The sequence below is a fragment of the Vitis riparia genome, chromosome 11 (assembly GCF_004353265.1).
Source record: "Vitis riparia cultivar Riparia Gloire de Montpellier isolate 1030 chromosome 11, EGFV_Vit.rip_1.0, whole genome shotgun sequence".
In the NCBI taxonomy this organism is placed as follows: Eukaryota; Viridiplantae; Streptophyta; class Magnoliopsida; order Vitales; family Vitaceae; genus Vitis; species Vitis riparia.
The window spans coordinates 5,630,153-5,645,326 of NC_048441.1; the positions used below are offsets into that span (position 1 = coordinate 5,630,153).

At 34.7% G+C, this 15,174-nt stretch overlaps 2 protein-coding genes and 1 pseudogene across 2 annotated transcripts; 2 read left to right on the plus strand and 1 right to left on the minus strand.

The window, feature by feature from the left end:
• Positions 1 to 745: 745 nt before the first annotated feature.
• LOC117924715 lies at positions 746 to 1,669 on the plus strand. The gene has a single exon (XM_034843437.1). The coding sequence runs from the start codon at positions 746 to 748 to the stop codon at positions 1,667 to 1,669; it is 924 nt and encodes a 307-aa protein (XP_034699328.1).
• A 6,194-nt stretch (positions 1,670 to 7,863) lies between these two features.
• Positions 7,864 to 8,884, minus strand: LOC117924716. Its single transcript, XM_034843439.1, has 3 exons — positions 8,806 to 8,884; positions 8,444 to 8,713; positions 7,864 to 8,333 (listed from the first exon to the last, which is right to left on the minus strand). The coding sequence occupies exons 2-3, from the start codon at positions 8,673 to 8,675 to the stop codon at positions 7,864 to 7,866; spliced, it is 702 nt and encodes a 233-aa protein (XP_034699330.1). The 5' UTR covers positions 8,676 to 8,713; positions 8,806 to 8,884.
• A 2,548-nt stretch (positions 8,885 to 11,432) lies between these two features.
• LOC117924717 overlaps positions 11,433 to 15,174 on the plus strand; it is a 52,968-nt pseudogene continuing 49,226 nt past the window's right edge.

A 15,174-nucleotide genomic window follows, 5' to 3' on the forward strand; every position in this document is an offset into this window, starting at 1 on the left:
ATTTATAAAGGGAGGATTTTAAGGTAATGTAGTGATATATATCAAACGAAAAATCTCTATTATTTAATATATTCATAATATTTAAGATTGTTGAATAAAAGTACAAATAAATAATACTAAAACAATGAGACTTAAAATATTTAGTTGATAATAATTAATTAATAGTATTTTTGGATATGTATAAAAAAAAATATTTTTGTAGTATTTTCAGAATCTTATAAATTTGTTTTCACGTCGTGTTTTCTAAAACATGAATTTAAAAAATATTATATTTTTTTAAAAGGGATTTTATAAATATCCTTTTTAGTTTTTATAACTTTTCTTTTCTTTTCTTTTCTTTTTTGAAAAAGAAAAATTGCACATGCTTGGCTGTAACAAAAAAGAAAAACCCCTGAAAGTTGAAGAAATTGTATTACTTCGAATGGACCTTATCTTAAATGTACCAACCCTGGCATTGTAGACTCCGATCCATTATGCACGCTGAGCTGACAGGAATCGCAGCTTTATAAAATAGATAAAAAATTTCGCTGCCTAAATAGTGGGCCCACTTGCTTCTCCTATCCAGCTAGATATTTACAGGTGTCACCATCCAACGGTTAGAAAACGACTTCAACGTGCTTGAAAGATGAGGGAGACTGAAGTAAACGACGATGAAGGGCAATTTAGTAAAATTAAAAAAAGCCTCCTGAGTCCCGATCTTGTTCTTGTAGTCTCGTAAAGACTAACGAGGAGGAAGACGAAGAAGATGGGAAGTGAGAGAGGGAGGGAGATGCGGGAGAGAGGTGAGGAATCCCCCCAAGATTCTTGTTTTCTCTCCCCTCTCAAAACCCTCTTCGCTTCATTCAAAATTCTACTCAGAAATCCTAAAGTTTTTGTTTCCATATTTGCCCTCGCCACTCTCCCGCTTTCCCTCCTCCTCTTCTCCCTATCTCTTTCCTCCCACCCAATCAAATCCCAAATCTACCATCTGGAGGCAGTGGCTGCCCTCTCCCCAACACGCTTCGAGGCTCGCCATGTCTGGAAGGAGTCACGTGCCTACGCCATCTCCCTCGTTCGCCTCAACGCCCTCTTCTTCTTCCCATGCTACGCCCTCTCCCTCCTCGCCGCCATAACCGCCGTCCACTCCACCGGCCTCTCCTGCAACGGAAAGCGCCCCACTCTTGACACGGCGCTCACGGCCGTCAGGACCACATGGAAGAAACCCTTGGTCACCACCATCTGTGTCTACGCCGTCATGCTGGTGTACGTGCTCCTCCAGCGCACATTAGTCGCGGCCGCCGCCGAGGCCGGTGGTCTGGGTCCGGTGGCGGTGGCGCTTGTGGGGTTGGGTGTGGAGGTGTACCTGATGGCGGTGCTGAGCCTGGGAGTGGTGGTTTCTGTGATGGAGGAGCGATGGGGGTGGGATGCGATTGGGAGCGGGTGGGGTTTGATGGAGGGGAGGAGGTTTAGCGGGTGGGTATTGTCGGGAATCCTAGTGTTGGGGTCGGGTTGTATTGGGTGGGAGATGGAGGAGACGATGGAGGGCGGAGATTGGTGGAGTGTGCGTGGATGGAGGGTGATGGGGTTTGGGAATAAACTGTGGTTGGTGTGTCTGTTTGGGGTGGTTGTGCTGTGGAGTTATGTTGTGAATACAGTTTTTACTGCGAGTGTAGAAGACGGCAGCAGGTGATGAGAGGAGAACATGAATCTGATATTGCAGTTTGATGGATTTGCGTATTATGTACACTACTACCCTCTACACATGCTGCTTTGGGCCTTTGGCCATTGGCCTTTTGGGGGGTTGTATGATTGATTCCCTTCCCGTTCAAGACTCATACAAATATGTTTATTTACATTTTTATTGTATCATCATTAATCAACTGTCTTTATTTATTTGGTTTTTCCCTTTAACAATCTTACTGCTTTAGAAGGAAGCTTAATTGTTTTTTTATCCATGTGGGTGATGCAAAGTGAAAAGAAAGGACCTTTATCCTTTCTGCTGGCTTCTCAAAAGCTTTCCCATTCTACCTCCCATCATTCTTTTCTCCAATTCCTATTACATTCAAAATTCTAAATTATTTGGTTGTGTGTAAGGAAATCACTCGAAAACCCTTTTTTTCTTCTATATCTTTTTTGTATGATTATTTTATCGATTATTTTCTCAAGAATTTGAGACTAATCAGTCAGCCCTAATAAGCTTTTTTATTTTTCTTTAAACAAATATTAATTTGAATTAAAGTTCAGGTTGGTTTTTGAAAGGATTACATTGACTCACATTTCTTAAAAATTGTGCATCCATATTGATTTGAAATTTTGTTGGAAGGAGGTGAATGAAATTTAATAACAAGAACTGTAAGTGGGATTTTGGATGAAATTTCAAAGCAAAGAGGGTGTAAGTATATTTAGCCAAGAAAGAGAGTATTTAAAAGTCAAAAACTTTTTATAAACTTAATAAAAATAAGTAATTTTAATATTGATGATAGAAAAAAATACTAGTGGGATAATTATACTTTAGGGATATATAAAATGGATTTAAGGTTTAAAAAATATGTAAAATTCAATTTAAAGGTTAACAATAAGTTAAAATATATGATTTTCTTATAATGTCATAATATCTATAGAACATGAAAATGATATAAAATGAATTTATATGGTATGTCTATTGTATCATTTTTTGTGTATCCCTACTTATTTATTTATTTATTTTTAAGCTTTTGATTCTCTAATTATTTATTTTAAAAATATTTTCCAAAAATGATAAAAACAAATAAATTAAACTCATGTTGCAAAGTAAAATTTATTTTTATATATAACTTTAAATTATTTTTCAAAATACGATATAAAATGAAAATTTTAAAATTATTCATTAAATGATTTCATCATGATTTTTTATATATGAAAATTATGAAAAAATAGTTAGGCTCTTTTTCAATGAAAATGATATTATTAATATTAAATTTTAATGAAAGTTTAGTTAAGTACTTTCAAGAATGTTATTATCTTATTAATAATAAAATAAAATTAGGAAAATAAAAAAATAAAACTAAAAATAATTTAAATTATAGAAAATATTGAATACGGTAGGAAAAGTGGCTCATGTTTTTGTAGTTCATTAAAATAAATTTAACCATTTAATTAAAGTTTTCTTAAAAGTGACTTTGTTTTGCTAAAATTGGATTAAGGGCCAATTAGAAAGTGATTATGATAAAAATAATTATAATTATGTAGACCCTTATTTTGGTTATTTTGGGAGTACATGTTTACCACCTTTTTTTTTTTTGGCAGCACATGTATGGAGTAGGTTGGCGGTGACATTTTTCTTGAGGAATCAGAGAATGACAAGTGGTTGGGAATATTATGGCCGTTAGAGAGGAGCGTGTTTTTTGCTAGTTTAAGGAAGATAGCTTGGGAGGCAAGATTTTTGGGCTAGGTCGTAAGAGAGAGTGAGCAGCTTGGAGGAAGGGTGAAGAGAGCTAGAGTGAGAGCTAAAGAGGGAAAGAACTTGTGTTGTGGAGGAGAAGGTAGCAAAACACTGGAAATTGAGCATTAGCGCTTAAGCGAATCCCACCAGGTGTAGTCCCCGTATACTTCATCTTCTTCCATTTTCGCATTATTGTCTTCCATCTCTTGTTGACATTAGAGATTCATTTTAATGATTAAGGGTGGTCAATGTATGCCTGTTTGCTCGGTTTCTCCTATATCTTTTCATCCTCATTTATAGGGAAGGCATTTAAGCTGAGTTATTCAAATTTTAGTTCATGGTAAGTAATTTGGACTTTAGTGGCAAAATTTTATCATCTTCCTAGTTTTCTATCAATGAGAGTGTATGAGAGAGATGGCCTAGAGCGCTGCTACACGAACCTTTAGTATGCCAGCCATCAATGTCGAAGCGTCGCGCCTTCAAGGTCCACTAGCCATCGGTATAAGCTATGCCTCGGTGACCACCACCAGCCGATGGCGATCTTCATTCTCGTTGTTGTGGTCAAAGCCACTCGATTGCTTGAGCATTACTACCAATGCCAGTATAAAGCAGGCTGTTCAAATGGACAAGGCTCCAACAACTTTGGGGACCTTACTCTCTAGGCCAAATGCCTTCCATTAGACGTTGTCGAACTTGTGGTTCGTGAGCTAGAAGACGACCTAAACTTCAATGTCGGCAGAGGTTCTATGCTAGCCACCATGGCATGATGGAAATGGAGGTGTGCATCAGGTTGGAAACACGAAGAAACGTGGGAGTTGTTGTAAGCAAGGTCGTTGCTGCCGGAGCAACCAATGAGTACGCCACTATCGACGACGAGAGCGCGTGTAGTGGCAAGCGCACGACTAAGCTGGAGGACCCCTACGACTTTGTCTGGTTGGTATGCTCACCTGTGAAGAAGCCAACTGTCATGGTAACCTAGAGACCGACAAACTTCTATCCGTCCCCTGAATGTAATGTTGGTGAGGAAGAGCTACAGAGAGGTGGCAGTGGTTACATGGGAAGCGCCTACAGTGATGCTATTGGGAGTTCAAGGTGTGGGAAGGTAGCATGGAAATTTGATCCACCACGTGTCATTTTTTATTTATTTATTATTCTTCATGTTTTGATATCAAAAATTAACTTCTATATTTTCAGTTTTCAAACTCAATTTTCCAAAACTCTATTTCCTAAATTTATTTATTTATTTATTTATATAAAAAAAACTCCAATTTCTTTCAAATTCAATTCCCAAAATTCCAATTTCTTTCAAATTTAATTTCAAAAACTCCAATTCTTAAATTTAATTTTCAAGACTCCAATTTTCAAATTTTTTTTTTAAGATTTCAATTTTTTATAATCAATTTTCAAAATTCCAGTTTTCTTCAAATAATTATAAATCCACTACAGTCTTCAAATAATTTTAAATCGTCAATTTTCTATCTTTCCTTAAGGTTTAGGGTCACCAAGAATCCTGTTTTTAATAAACTCGTTGTCTTTTTCTTTCAGGCAAACACTTTCACAAATTTTCTCTTATTTTAAAATAATTTTCTCGTTTTTCACTATTTTTAATAAGCATGAAGGTAATTTTCATAATTCAAAAACAATAGAATTTATGAGATTAATTAATGCAAGAATAAATCGGGTTTGATGGGGCCCAACATCAGTGATGATCTCTTGCTCTATTTAGTGACATGTGTGACATATTTTATGCTCATTATTGTGCACTAACTTCATTTCATTATAGCGCATCATGGCTCGCTGCTAAGGTACGCGCGCACTCTTCTTTTGACTATTATCTATGCATGTTTTAGCTTTCAATGTGTGATCATTTTGATATTCATTTATTTCCTTATCAATTGTCATAATTGTTTCATTTTATTTAGTAGAGACCAAGGATTGAAATATCGGTAAATACGGATATATCGGTACTTGGATTTTACGGATATATCGGAAATATCGGAGAAATATCGGTGGATATTTTTCATCAAATATCGGTGAGACAAAAATTATCCAAAATTGATGGGAATGCTTAGAAAAATCCAAAGAATGATAAAATAAGCAAGAATAAGCAAGAATATACATTTTATAAGTGTAATTGACATAAATATGGTCAAAGAAAAAATATCGGTAAATAGTTTACGATACTTGGATTTTAAGAATAGAAAATATGAAATTTGGAATTGTACACTTAGAAAGTTATAACTGAGTTAAGAAATATTTGATTTTATTAAATGAAAACAATTTACACATAAACATAATACATATGACATTGCAATGGTCCTTAATACCAAAATGAAGATCGATGTGGTTCCATCATATTGTTATTGTTAGATGAAGGGAGCCCATCTTGTTGAAGACAATATTCATACCAGGACATGGAGTTTCGATAGTATTGATTGTATGTACGAACATGCCATGCATAAATTTCTTGAGTCCTACCAACAACTTGTCCATGGATAGGAAATCCAGGGTTTTCCCATGTGCTCATTTGAAATCCTTGTTGTTGCAACTGATGTGGAAGGTAGTATGGCATTTGTGTAGAAGAAGGATAGTTATACCTTTCATACTCTTCATCAGTGGAACTTGAAAGATTTTGAGGAGGCTGACCATAACTCATTGCATAAGGGGCATAAATGTTGGCTTCGTTTGATGAATCATTGAATTGAGTTTCTACACTCATCGACTCAAAACTGGCCAACAATGAGTCCTCGTTGTATGGCATCATCCTTCGTTGTCTTCCTCTATATGGCTTTCCAATGGCTCCAACACCTGGACCGGCTCTTCTAGAGCCATGGTCTTCATCTTGAGTACAATGTGTGAAATCATCTTCACAAGTAAATGGCAATGGTTGTCCACTTTGTTGTTGTTGTCTAACATCCCCTTCATCATTTCCAGGGTCGCTACCATCATTGGTCCCCTCTTCTCTTGAACCATCATAACCGGAAGCGGAAGTACCAGTAGCACTAGGTCTACTACTATGTTCAAAACTCGTGGAGTCAAAAGAAGGTCGAGAAGTGACTGCCGGCTGAGAAATTCCTTGTTGAAATGAATCTCTCGTGTCTTGGCTGAAACTATCAGTATGAACTTCTTCGGATAACACTCGATCAACATCAACACCTGCTTCTCGGACATGTGCGGCAATTCGTGGGTCGGGATTTCCATCTTCATCATCTAAATGAAGAGGTCTAACCCATTGAAACAATTGGTTATCTTCTTCTTCACCAACCTCAGTTGCAATGTCAAGTAAATCGAGGTAATCTTTCTCTGCAACTTTGTCATGTTCTGCTTCCATGTCACGTATCTTTAGTTTCATGTTATAATAATAGAAAACTAATTGTTGGAGCATCGGGTAAGCAAGCCGATTTCTTTGTTTTGTATGAATTAAGGCAAACGTGCTCCAATTTCTCTCACAAGCTGAAGATGATGCAGTTTGCGATAAAACCTTGATGGCCAACCTTCTTAATGTAGGAGCGTGATGTCCATACATGAACCACCATTCAGCTACAACCAAATAAATGATATCAATACTTATATTGGAAAGTTACAATAATATGCTAATGAAATGAATTATTAATTCACAAATAATACTCACCGGGAACCATTTCTGACCTCGAAGCAATTGCTGCTCGATCACCGAATCCTCTTTTTGCATCTCGAAATAGTATAATCTACATATTAAATAATTGAAAGTGAAAAAGTTGAGTAAATGAAATTCGATTATTTAATTTATATTATTATAACTCTAATAATTTACCTCATTTCCAAATTGACTAAGACCTTTTGATGTAGGATCTAATTTCGCAAAGACTTCATGAACAACTTGAAGTAGATCAGGATCAGTACCAACTCCATGTTTATATTGAAATCTTGGATTAAGAAAGAATGCTACAATAGTAAAGTAGAAATGTAAAATTAGAATGTTATGAAAGAAACGTATTAAATACCAATAAATTTCAAAGATGAATAATACTTACCTACTGCATGAAGAGGATGTTTAAGAGTTCTATCCCAACGATCTGCAATTATTTCTAACACCCATTCTTTAGCATTAAGTCGACAGAGGTTCTCTTTCATAACTCGAATCAATTCGTACACAAATGGCATTGTAGGAACAACTTCTGAATCGACAATGCGAAGAACTGTGTATAGCGCCTCATATATTGACACTAACTTTCCCACTCTTTCCCAGTACGCATGGTCAAACATAAGTGATTCAACTTCTTTGCCGATTAATGTGTGACTTAAGTTGTGTTGTGCCCATTCATCACTGATAAACACTTTCTTCAAGTTTGCTTTCTTTTTCAAAAGACTGTCGAGGGCTATATAATTGGTTGCAAATCTTGTTGCTCCAGGACGAACTATGTCTCCACCACACACCTTCCGCATCTGTGCAAGCAACCAACCATGGTTATAAATGAAGTTGGTTACTTTCGAGCCTTTGTAATCAGATCTGCAACACTCGTCCTTTTACCGATGTCTTCGAACATTAAGTCGATGCAATGTGCTGCACATGGAGTCCAATAAAGATTGTATTTATTCATTAACAACTTCCCCGCCTTCACGAATGCCGACCCATTATCTGTAACTATTTGGACTACATTTTGTTTGCCAACTTCCTTGATCACATCCTTCAACAAACCATATATGTATTTGTTGTCCTTTATATTATTTGATGCATCAACGGATTTGAGGAAGATTGTGCTACCTTTTGAATATACCATGAAATTAATTATGCTCAATTTCGTGGGCCCAGTCCATCCGTCAAACATAATCGTGCATCCATAAGTCTTCCACTTTTCTCTTTGAATATTGACATAAGCTTCCATGTCTTTGTACTCCATATCCAAATACTTGTGTTTGATTTCATAAGGAGACGGTGGTTCTATACCCATACCTACCATCCATATATAATTAAAACATATAAGAACATTTGTGTCAATCATACTATATAAATAGTAATGATATTGTTAAAATAAATTCAACTTTTAAAATTATAGTAATTACCTGCTTGTTGTGCACCAACAATCATGTTCTTGAAGTGGTGAGAGTCTGCTTTGCTGGGCGGAACACTCTCATATATGAAGAACTTACTGATCAAACGTCCCATGGTTTCCTTGATGGCACCACCTTTGAAAAGATTTTTCACAGTTTTCTGTCTTGCTGTTGAAGATTTGTACAATGAGGGTGCATCAAGCAGTGATGGATCTGAATATCGAACACTTTGCGATTTTCGCATTTGCCTTGTTGTTGGATTGGTTGGATGTGAAGACTCGCCTATTATAATTATTAAAATTAAACATATATGCTAATTTAATATTATTGATAAAGTTGATAAGAAATAGTAATAATTCAAATTAATATTATACCTGTTTTTCTTTTGCCTTTTATAAAATGTTCTTCTTGTTGTCGATTCCATTCAACAGCTTTTGATGCTCGAACCGCCTCTCTATAAGCATGTCGCTCATCCAGGGTGCATGTCAGCCGGATACATATACACATCATCATCTCCATCATCATCATCATCACCACCAAGGTTCTCCTCATCGTCCTCATCAATTACATGTCTATGTCTTCTTCCCATTGTGTCTCGCAGTTCTGCTCGAATCTCTTCTATATCTGCAGCTTTCTTCGCTTTTGCCTTATTTTTTTGCTCTAGAAGTCGTCTTATTTCTTGTTTCACTTCTGGAGGCACGTTAGGACACTTTTTTGTATTTGAATTAGGGTCTGTATGTGATAGGTGAAATTTAAAACGAATAATCCCACCACTCTTTATTGCCAACCCACAGTAATTGCATATTGTTCCATTTTTGTTCCCTTCCATAGGTGTACAATATTTCCAACAAAGATCTCGACCCATGATACCGCTTTCACTAGCCATTTTCTAAAATTGAATTATGAAACTAATATCAAATTTAAAATTATTAAATATAAAACATGTAAGAAATTTAATATTCATGAAATTGATAAGAACTAATAAAAATTGAAATTAAAATTGAATTATGCATATATGAAATAGATAAACATTACAATAAAATTTCAATATGAATTAAATTAAATTAAATTAAATTTTCATATTCATGAAATTAATAAGAATCATTACTAATAAAAATTAAAATTAAAATTGAATTATGCATATATGAAATAGATAAACATTACAATAAAATTTTGATAAGAATTAAATTAAATTAAATTAAATTAAATTAAATTTGCATATTCATGAAATTGATAAGAATTATATTAAATTAAATTTGCATATTCATGAAATTGATAAGAACCATTACTAATAAAAATTAAAATTGAATTATGCATATATGAAATAGATAAACATTACAATAAAATTTTGATAAGAATTAAATTAAATTAAATTAAATTAAATTAAATTTGCATATTCATGAAATTGATAAGAATTAAATTAAATTAAATTTGCATATTCATGAAATTGATAAGAACCATTACTAATAAAAATTAAAATTGAATTATGCATATATGAAATAGATAAACATTACAATAAAATTTTGATAAGAATTAAATTAAATTAAATTAAATTAAATTAAATTTGCATATTCATGAAATTGATAAGAACCATTACTAATAAAAATTAAAATTAAATTATGCATATATGAAATAGATAAACATTACAATAAAATTTTGATAAGAATTAAATTAAATTAAAATAAAATAAATTAAATTAAATTTGCATATTCATGAAATTGATAAGAATCATTACTAATAAAAATTAAAATTGAATTATGTATATATGAAATAGATAAACATTACAATTACATTTCCATATGAATTAGATAATATCAATTAAACTATATATAATAAATAAAATTGAATTATGCATAATAAAATAAATTTTATGAAAGGTAAGACATACCTTAATTAGCCTTGACTTGGAGTTAATCCCCTTCACCACCAAATTTTCAAAATAAAAAAATTTTGCTAGATCATATAAGAATTTTGATGTATGAAATGAAATGGAATGTGGGTATTTATAGGAATTTTTTTGGTCAAACTAGCCGTTGGATCACAAATCTGACCATTGGAGGCCTTTACAAATACACGGGTGAAATCTGGGCCATCAGATCCTCAAAAATTCAAAATTGGCCGTCAGATCAAAAGCATGGGAGCTTCAAAAAATCGCCGATTTTTTCAAAAAATCGCCGATTTATCGTGATTTTTTCGTCAAAAAATCGTCGATTTTATGAAAAATCGGCGATAAATCGCTGATTTTACCGATTAATCGCCAATTTTTTCCCGTCAGCCTCCGTCTTCTCCGCGCGTGCCTCCACTCTCCGATTTTTCGCCGATTTTTCGGTTCTGCACCGATATTTCGCCGATATATCGGCGATTTTGCCGATTTTTGGCCGATTTTTCCGTCGATCGATAATCGGTGCCGATTATCGTTTCGGTGCCTCCCAATATCCGATATTTCTCCGAAATATCGGCGACATTTTCCGATTTTTCAATCCATGGTAGAGACCCATTTTAGGGGCTTAGAGGGGTGGTACGGTCATTACCGTACCTTTCTAATAAGTAACTTGACCCCGAGCCCAAATTCGATTTTTCACAGATCACTTTTTCCAAATAAGGAGTCACATTTAAAGTTTTATTTCTTATTTTGTTTTCCTTTTAAAAATAAAATAAAAATAAGTGGCGACTCCAAGTCATTTCAAAAATCATTTTTCAAAATAATAAAAAGTGAGTTCGCGCCATTCGAGTGGGAAACGCATGAGCAGAAATGTGGGATTCACAAATTATTTTTATAATATTTTTATTAGAAATGTCATTATAAATTAATCAATATTTGAACATAAGTCAAAAATTGTTTTAAATGATACCTTTTAAAAATGTATTATGGAATAAAAAATTTTGTCCTTTAAAAGCAGCACCATTAAAGATATTTTTAATTTTTATCATATTTTAACATGATTTTGAAAAATTTGTTACGATCCAAATTAGAATGAAGCAAAATGATCAGAACTTCGCCAGAAAACGAGCTGGGACTGGGAAACGCTTGAAAGGGGCAAGGCACACCCAAACGGAATCTAGTCTCACTCCTTAAGGAAACTCCCTTTTTAACCTTCCCCCTTCTGGCTTTATATCTAACTTCTCCGAGTCCGTTCTGGTCCTTCTAGCCCGAAAGCCACATAGACTCTGTGTCTCTCCAGGAGTAATCATCCAGACACCAAGAAAGAGGTAATAAAAGCAAATGGTCCATAGAAAAGGATCAACTAGGGTTTCGGAAGATGCAGAAGAGCTTGTCCGCGTCCCTCTTCAGGCCATTCTGTTGGTGGACAGCTTCGCCCAGAAGTTCCGTCCCATCACCCTTGAACGCCCCAAAGTAAACTTCCAAACCTCTCTCTCTTTCTCGCTTCCTCTCTCTCTCTCTCTCTAACGCACTCATACAAACCGTTATTCACTGTTACTATTTATATTCCATTATTCCTTAATCCGTGCCCTAACTCTTATTACTTTTGATTTGGGTTTTGAAATTCATCTTTAGAGGTGTATTCATTGCATTCAATTGTTTTACAATTCATGTTGGAGTGTAAATATTTGTCATTCTGGGTTTTGAATGTGATGTTGGAAGGTGCTGCCGGTTACATTAAATTATTCTACAATTCAGGTTTTCAACTCTTAATTCTTGTGATATCACTGATTTTGACGTTTTGGATTTCATGTTGAAAGGTTGTGTATTGATTATATTCAGTTATTCTGCAATTCATGTTCAGTGTTTTGTATTTGATGTTGAAAGGTGGGGTTGATTGTTCATATTCGATTCTTGTAACATTTTTATGTGGATTTCCAATTTGATGTTGGAAGGTACTGGTGCCATTGGTGAATGTCCCCATGATAGACTACACGTTAGGGTGGCTTGAGTCTGCTGGGATTGAGGAGGTTTTTGTCTTTTTCTGTGCGCATTCGAAACAGGTTATTAAATATTTGGAGAATTCCCATTGGTTTTCTTTGCAACACTTTGAGGTCACCACAATAGAGTCACACAATTCTGTCTGTGCCGGTGATGCTCTGCATCTGATTTACGAGCGGCATGTGGTATGTCTAGTACCATTTTAAGATATTGTTCTTTGCTTATGTATGTTGAAATTGTTGTTCTTGGAAAACATTTGATGAGAAACAATGTGCTGTAGACCTCTGATGTTTCTGATTTTGAATCTGAAGATACATGGAGACTTCATCCTTGTTACTGGAGATACAGTAAGCAACATGTCGCTTACACAGGCACTTCAAGAACATAAGGGTAGAAGGAAGAAGGATAATAATGCTGTAATGACTATGGTTATTAAACGGTCAAAGCCTTCTCTGATTACTCATCAATCTCGACTTGGTACTGATGAGCTGTTTATGGCAATTGATCCTTACACGAAGCAACTTCTATATTATGGGGATAAGGCAGACCGAAAGGGACTTTATCTCTTGAGAAAATGTTACTAGCTGACAATCCTTCAATTTCCCTCCACAATGACAAGCAGGTTCATTCCTCAAAAATCGTTTTACATTTTCTGGCTTCTTTTTTAAATTTACTATTATACTTTGTTATTAACGAGTTTAATGTTCTTGTAATTCTGGTGCTTAGCTCTAAGAATTACCAACTAGTCTGACAACTTGGGTATGATATAAGGAAAATATTTATGAAATAATAGAAGAAATAATGTGTTTGCAGTTCTTAGGTTTTCAAGTATTGGCTTTTGTCATTATCAATTGGTTGTCTCTTTCTATTTCATAACTGAACAGGCAAATTAATTTTGTCCTATTGTGATCTTTATTTACTAAGGTAGCAATGCTGCATTGGTTGCCTCTTTCTATCTCATAACTGAACAGGCAAGTTGTTTTTCTCCTATTGTGATCTTTATTTGCTAAGGTTGCAATGCTGCATTAAGCTTATCTATATATGCATACCCTATGCCTCAATATGGAGGCAAGCTATATTTATATATACACACCACAGAGATGGGCAACAGTCTAGAAATCCTCATCTTTGTTTTGTTATCCTCTTCTATTTTTCCTTCAATCTTCTACTGAACAACTCAGTAAAAAAGCATTGCTCCTAATAGCTTAGGCTTTTGGGGTTGCAACTGGTAGTCCAACAATATCACCTTGGTTGGCTCCATAATGGGGCTGTTTTGCCTGTGGGAAGGTTTTGAAAATTTATTTCATTTGACATTTGAAAATTAAAACTGAGTATCATGCCTAAACAACTTTTGTTGAAGTGAGCCAACCTGAATTTGTGGTTTTAGTTTTTCCTATGGTTGATCAAGTGATTTTGTGGATTGATAGATCTATCTCTGATTCTTTATTATTCTTCCTGCTCTCTCTCTCTCTCTCTCTTCTTGCTGTGATGCATGGCTTGAAAAAAAATTTGTTGTCCTTAATCTATTCTTTGCAGGATTGCTATATTGACATCTGCTCCCCGGAAGTCCTCAGTATTTTCACTGACAATTTTGACTATCAACATCTGCGGCGTCATTTCATCAAGGGATTGCTTGTCGATGATGTATGTTTTGCTCATTTCTGTGAGTTACTTTCAGACCATATCAGGAGAATAGATTTATGTTTGCATGGGCATCACATGCACACAAATTCCCACATACGCACTCTGATATCTAGATGTATATAGATATATGTAAAGATAGAGCACAGTTCAGTGAAAAGAATTGTTTGTTTCTGATGAAAGCATGTATAAGCTGGCATCAGAAATACATTGTGCCTTTGTATACATATATATACATATATATATATACATATATATTCAATGAAATGAATTGTTTTTCTCTGATGAAATCAAAATTTCAGAACATATTTTTGCCTCTATAAACATGCACCAGACTTCAGAAGTTGAGCAGCTTATTATTTGGTGAATATTTGTTGCTGATTCTTTGATGGACATAATTTTTCAACTTTTCCAATATTGTGTTCGCTAAAATTTGTCAAATATATAGATCTCTGGTGAAAGCTTATATATATATATATTCAATGAAATGAATTGTTTTTCTCTGATGAAATAAAAATTTCAGAACATATTTTTGTCTCTATAAACATGCACCAGACTTCAGAATTTGAGCAGCTTATTATTTGGTGAATATTTGTTGCCGATTCTTTGATGGACATACTTTTTCAACTTTTCCAATATTGTGTTCGCTAAAATTTGTCAAATATATAGATCTCTGGGAAAGTTTATTTTCATTTATGTCTATTTTTAATAGATAATAAAGGATGTCTATTAAGCTAATAAAGGGGGTGAACCCTAGTACAAAGTGCATATACAAAGACCTAACAAAGTGAAATAATTCAACCCCAACCAGTAACTTGCACCCACTAGGAATACTCACTTCAGTTACACCCTATCCAAGAAGTTATGAAGATATACTTCCTTCCATAAAGGCATCCATTGAGCACATAAACAAAGATTTAAGGAATCCTTTGAGGCCTGGGTCAAGTGGTAAAGGGTTGGGGAGGGTTTGTGGGAAGGTTTCTAGGTTTAAGTCTCAATAGGCACAAAAATTTACCTATCAGAGAAAAAAGGACACCTAGATTTATGGAAAACATCTTTTAGTTCTAAATTTTTTTTATTCTTCTCCTTCCATAAACCCAAGCCAACCAACCCCCCTCCTGCCAACCACCCTCCCCAAAAAAAAGGACAAATCCTCTTCCCCACAAAACTTCCTCCTTAAAATAAAGGCAAAACCAAAGAAACCCATGGATGGTTGGCT

Excerpts from the sequence above, each read along its gene's own strand:
- LOC117924715 (XM_034843437.1), top strand. The coding sequence starts at position 746 with ATGGGAAGTGAGAGAGGGAGGGAGATGCGGGAGAGAGGTGAGGAATCC.
- LOC117924716 (XM_034843439.1), bottom strand. The coding sequence starts at position 8,675 with ATGCGAAAATCGCAAAGTGTTCGATATTCAGATCCATCACTGCTTGAT. Across the intron at positions 8,334-8,443 it reads TGTTGGTGCACAACAAGCAG|GTATGGGTATAGAACCACCG; the intron begins GTAATTACTATA and ends TATGGATGGTAG.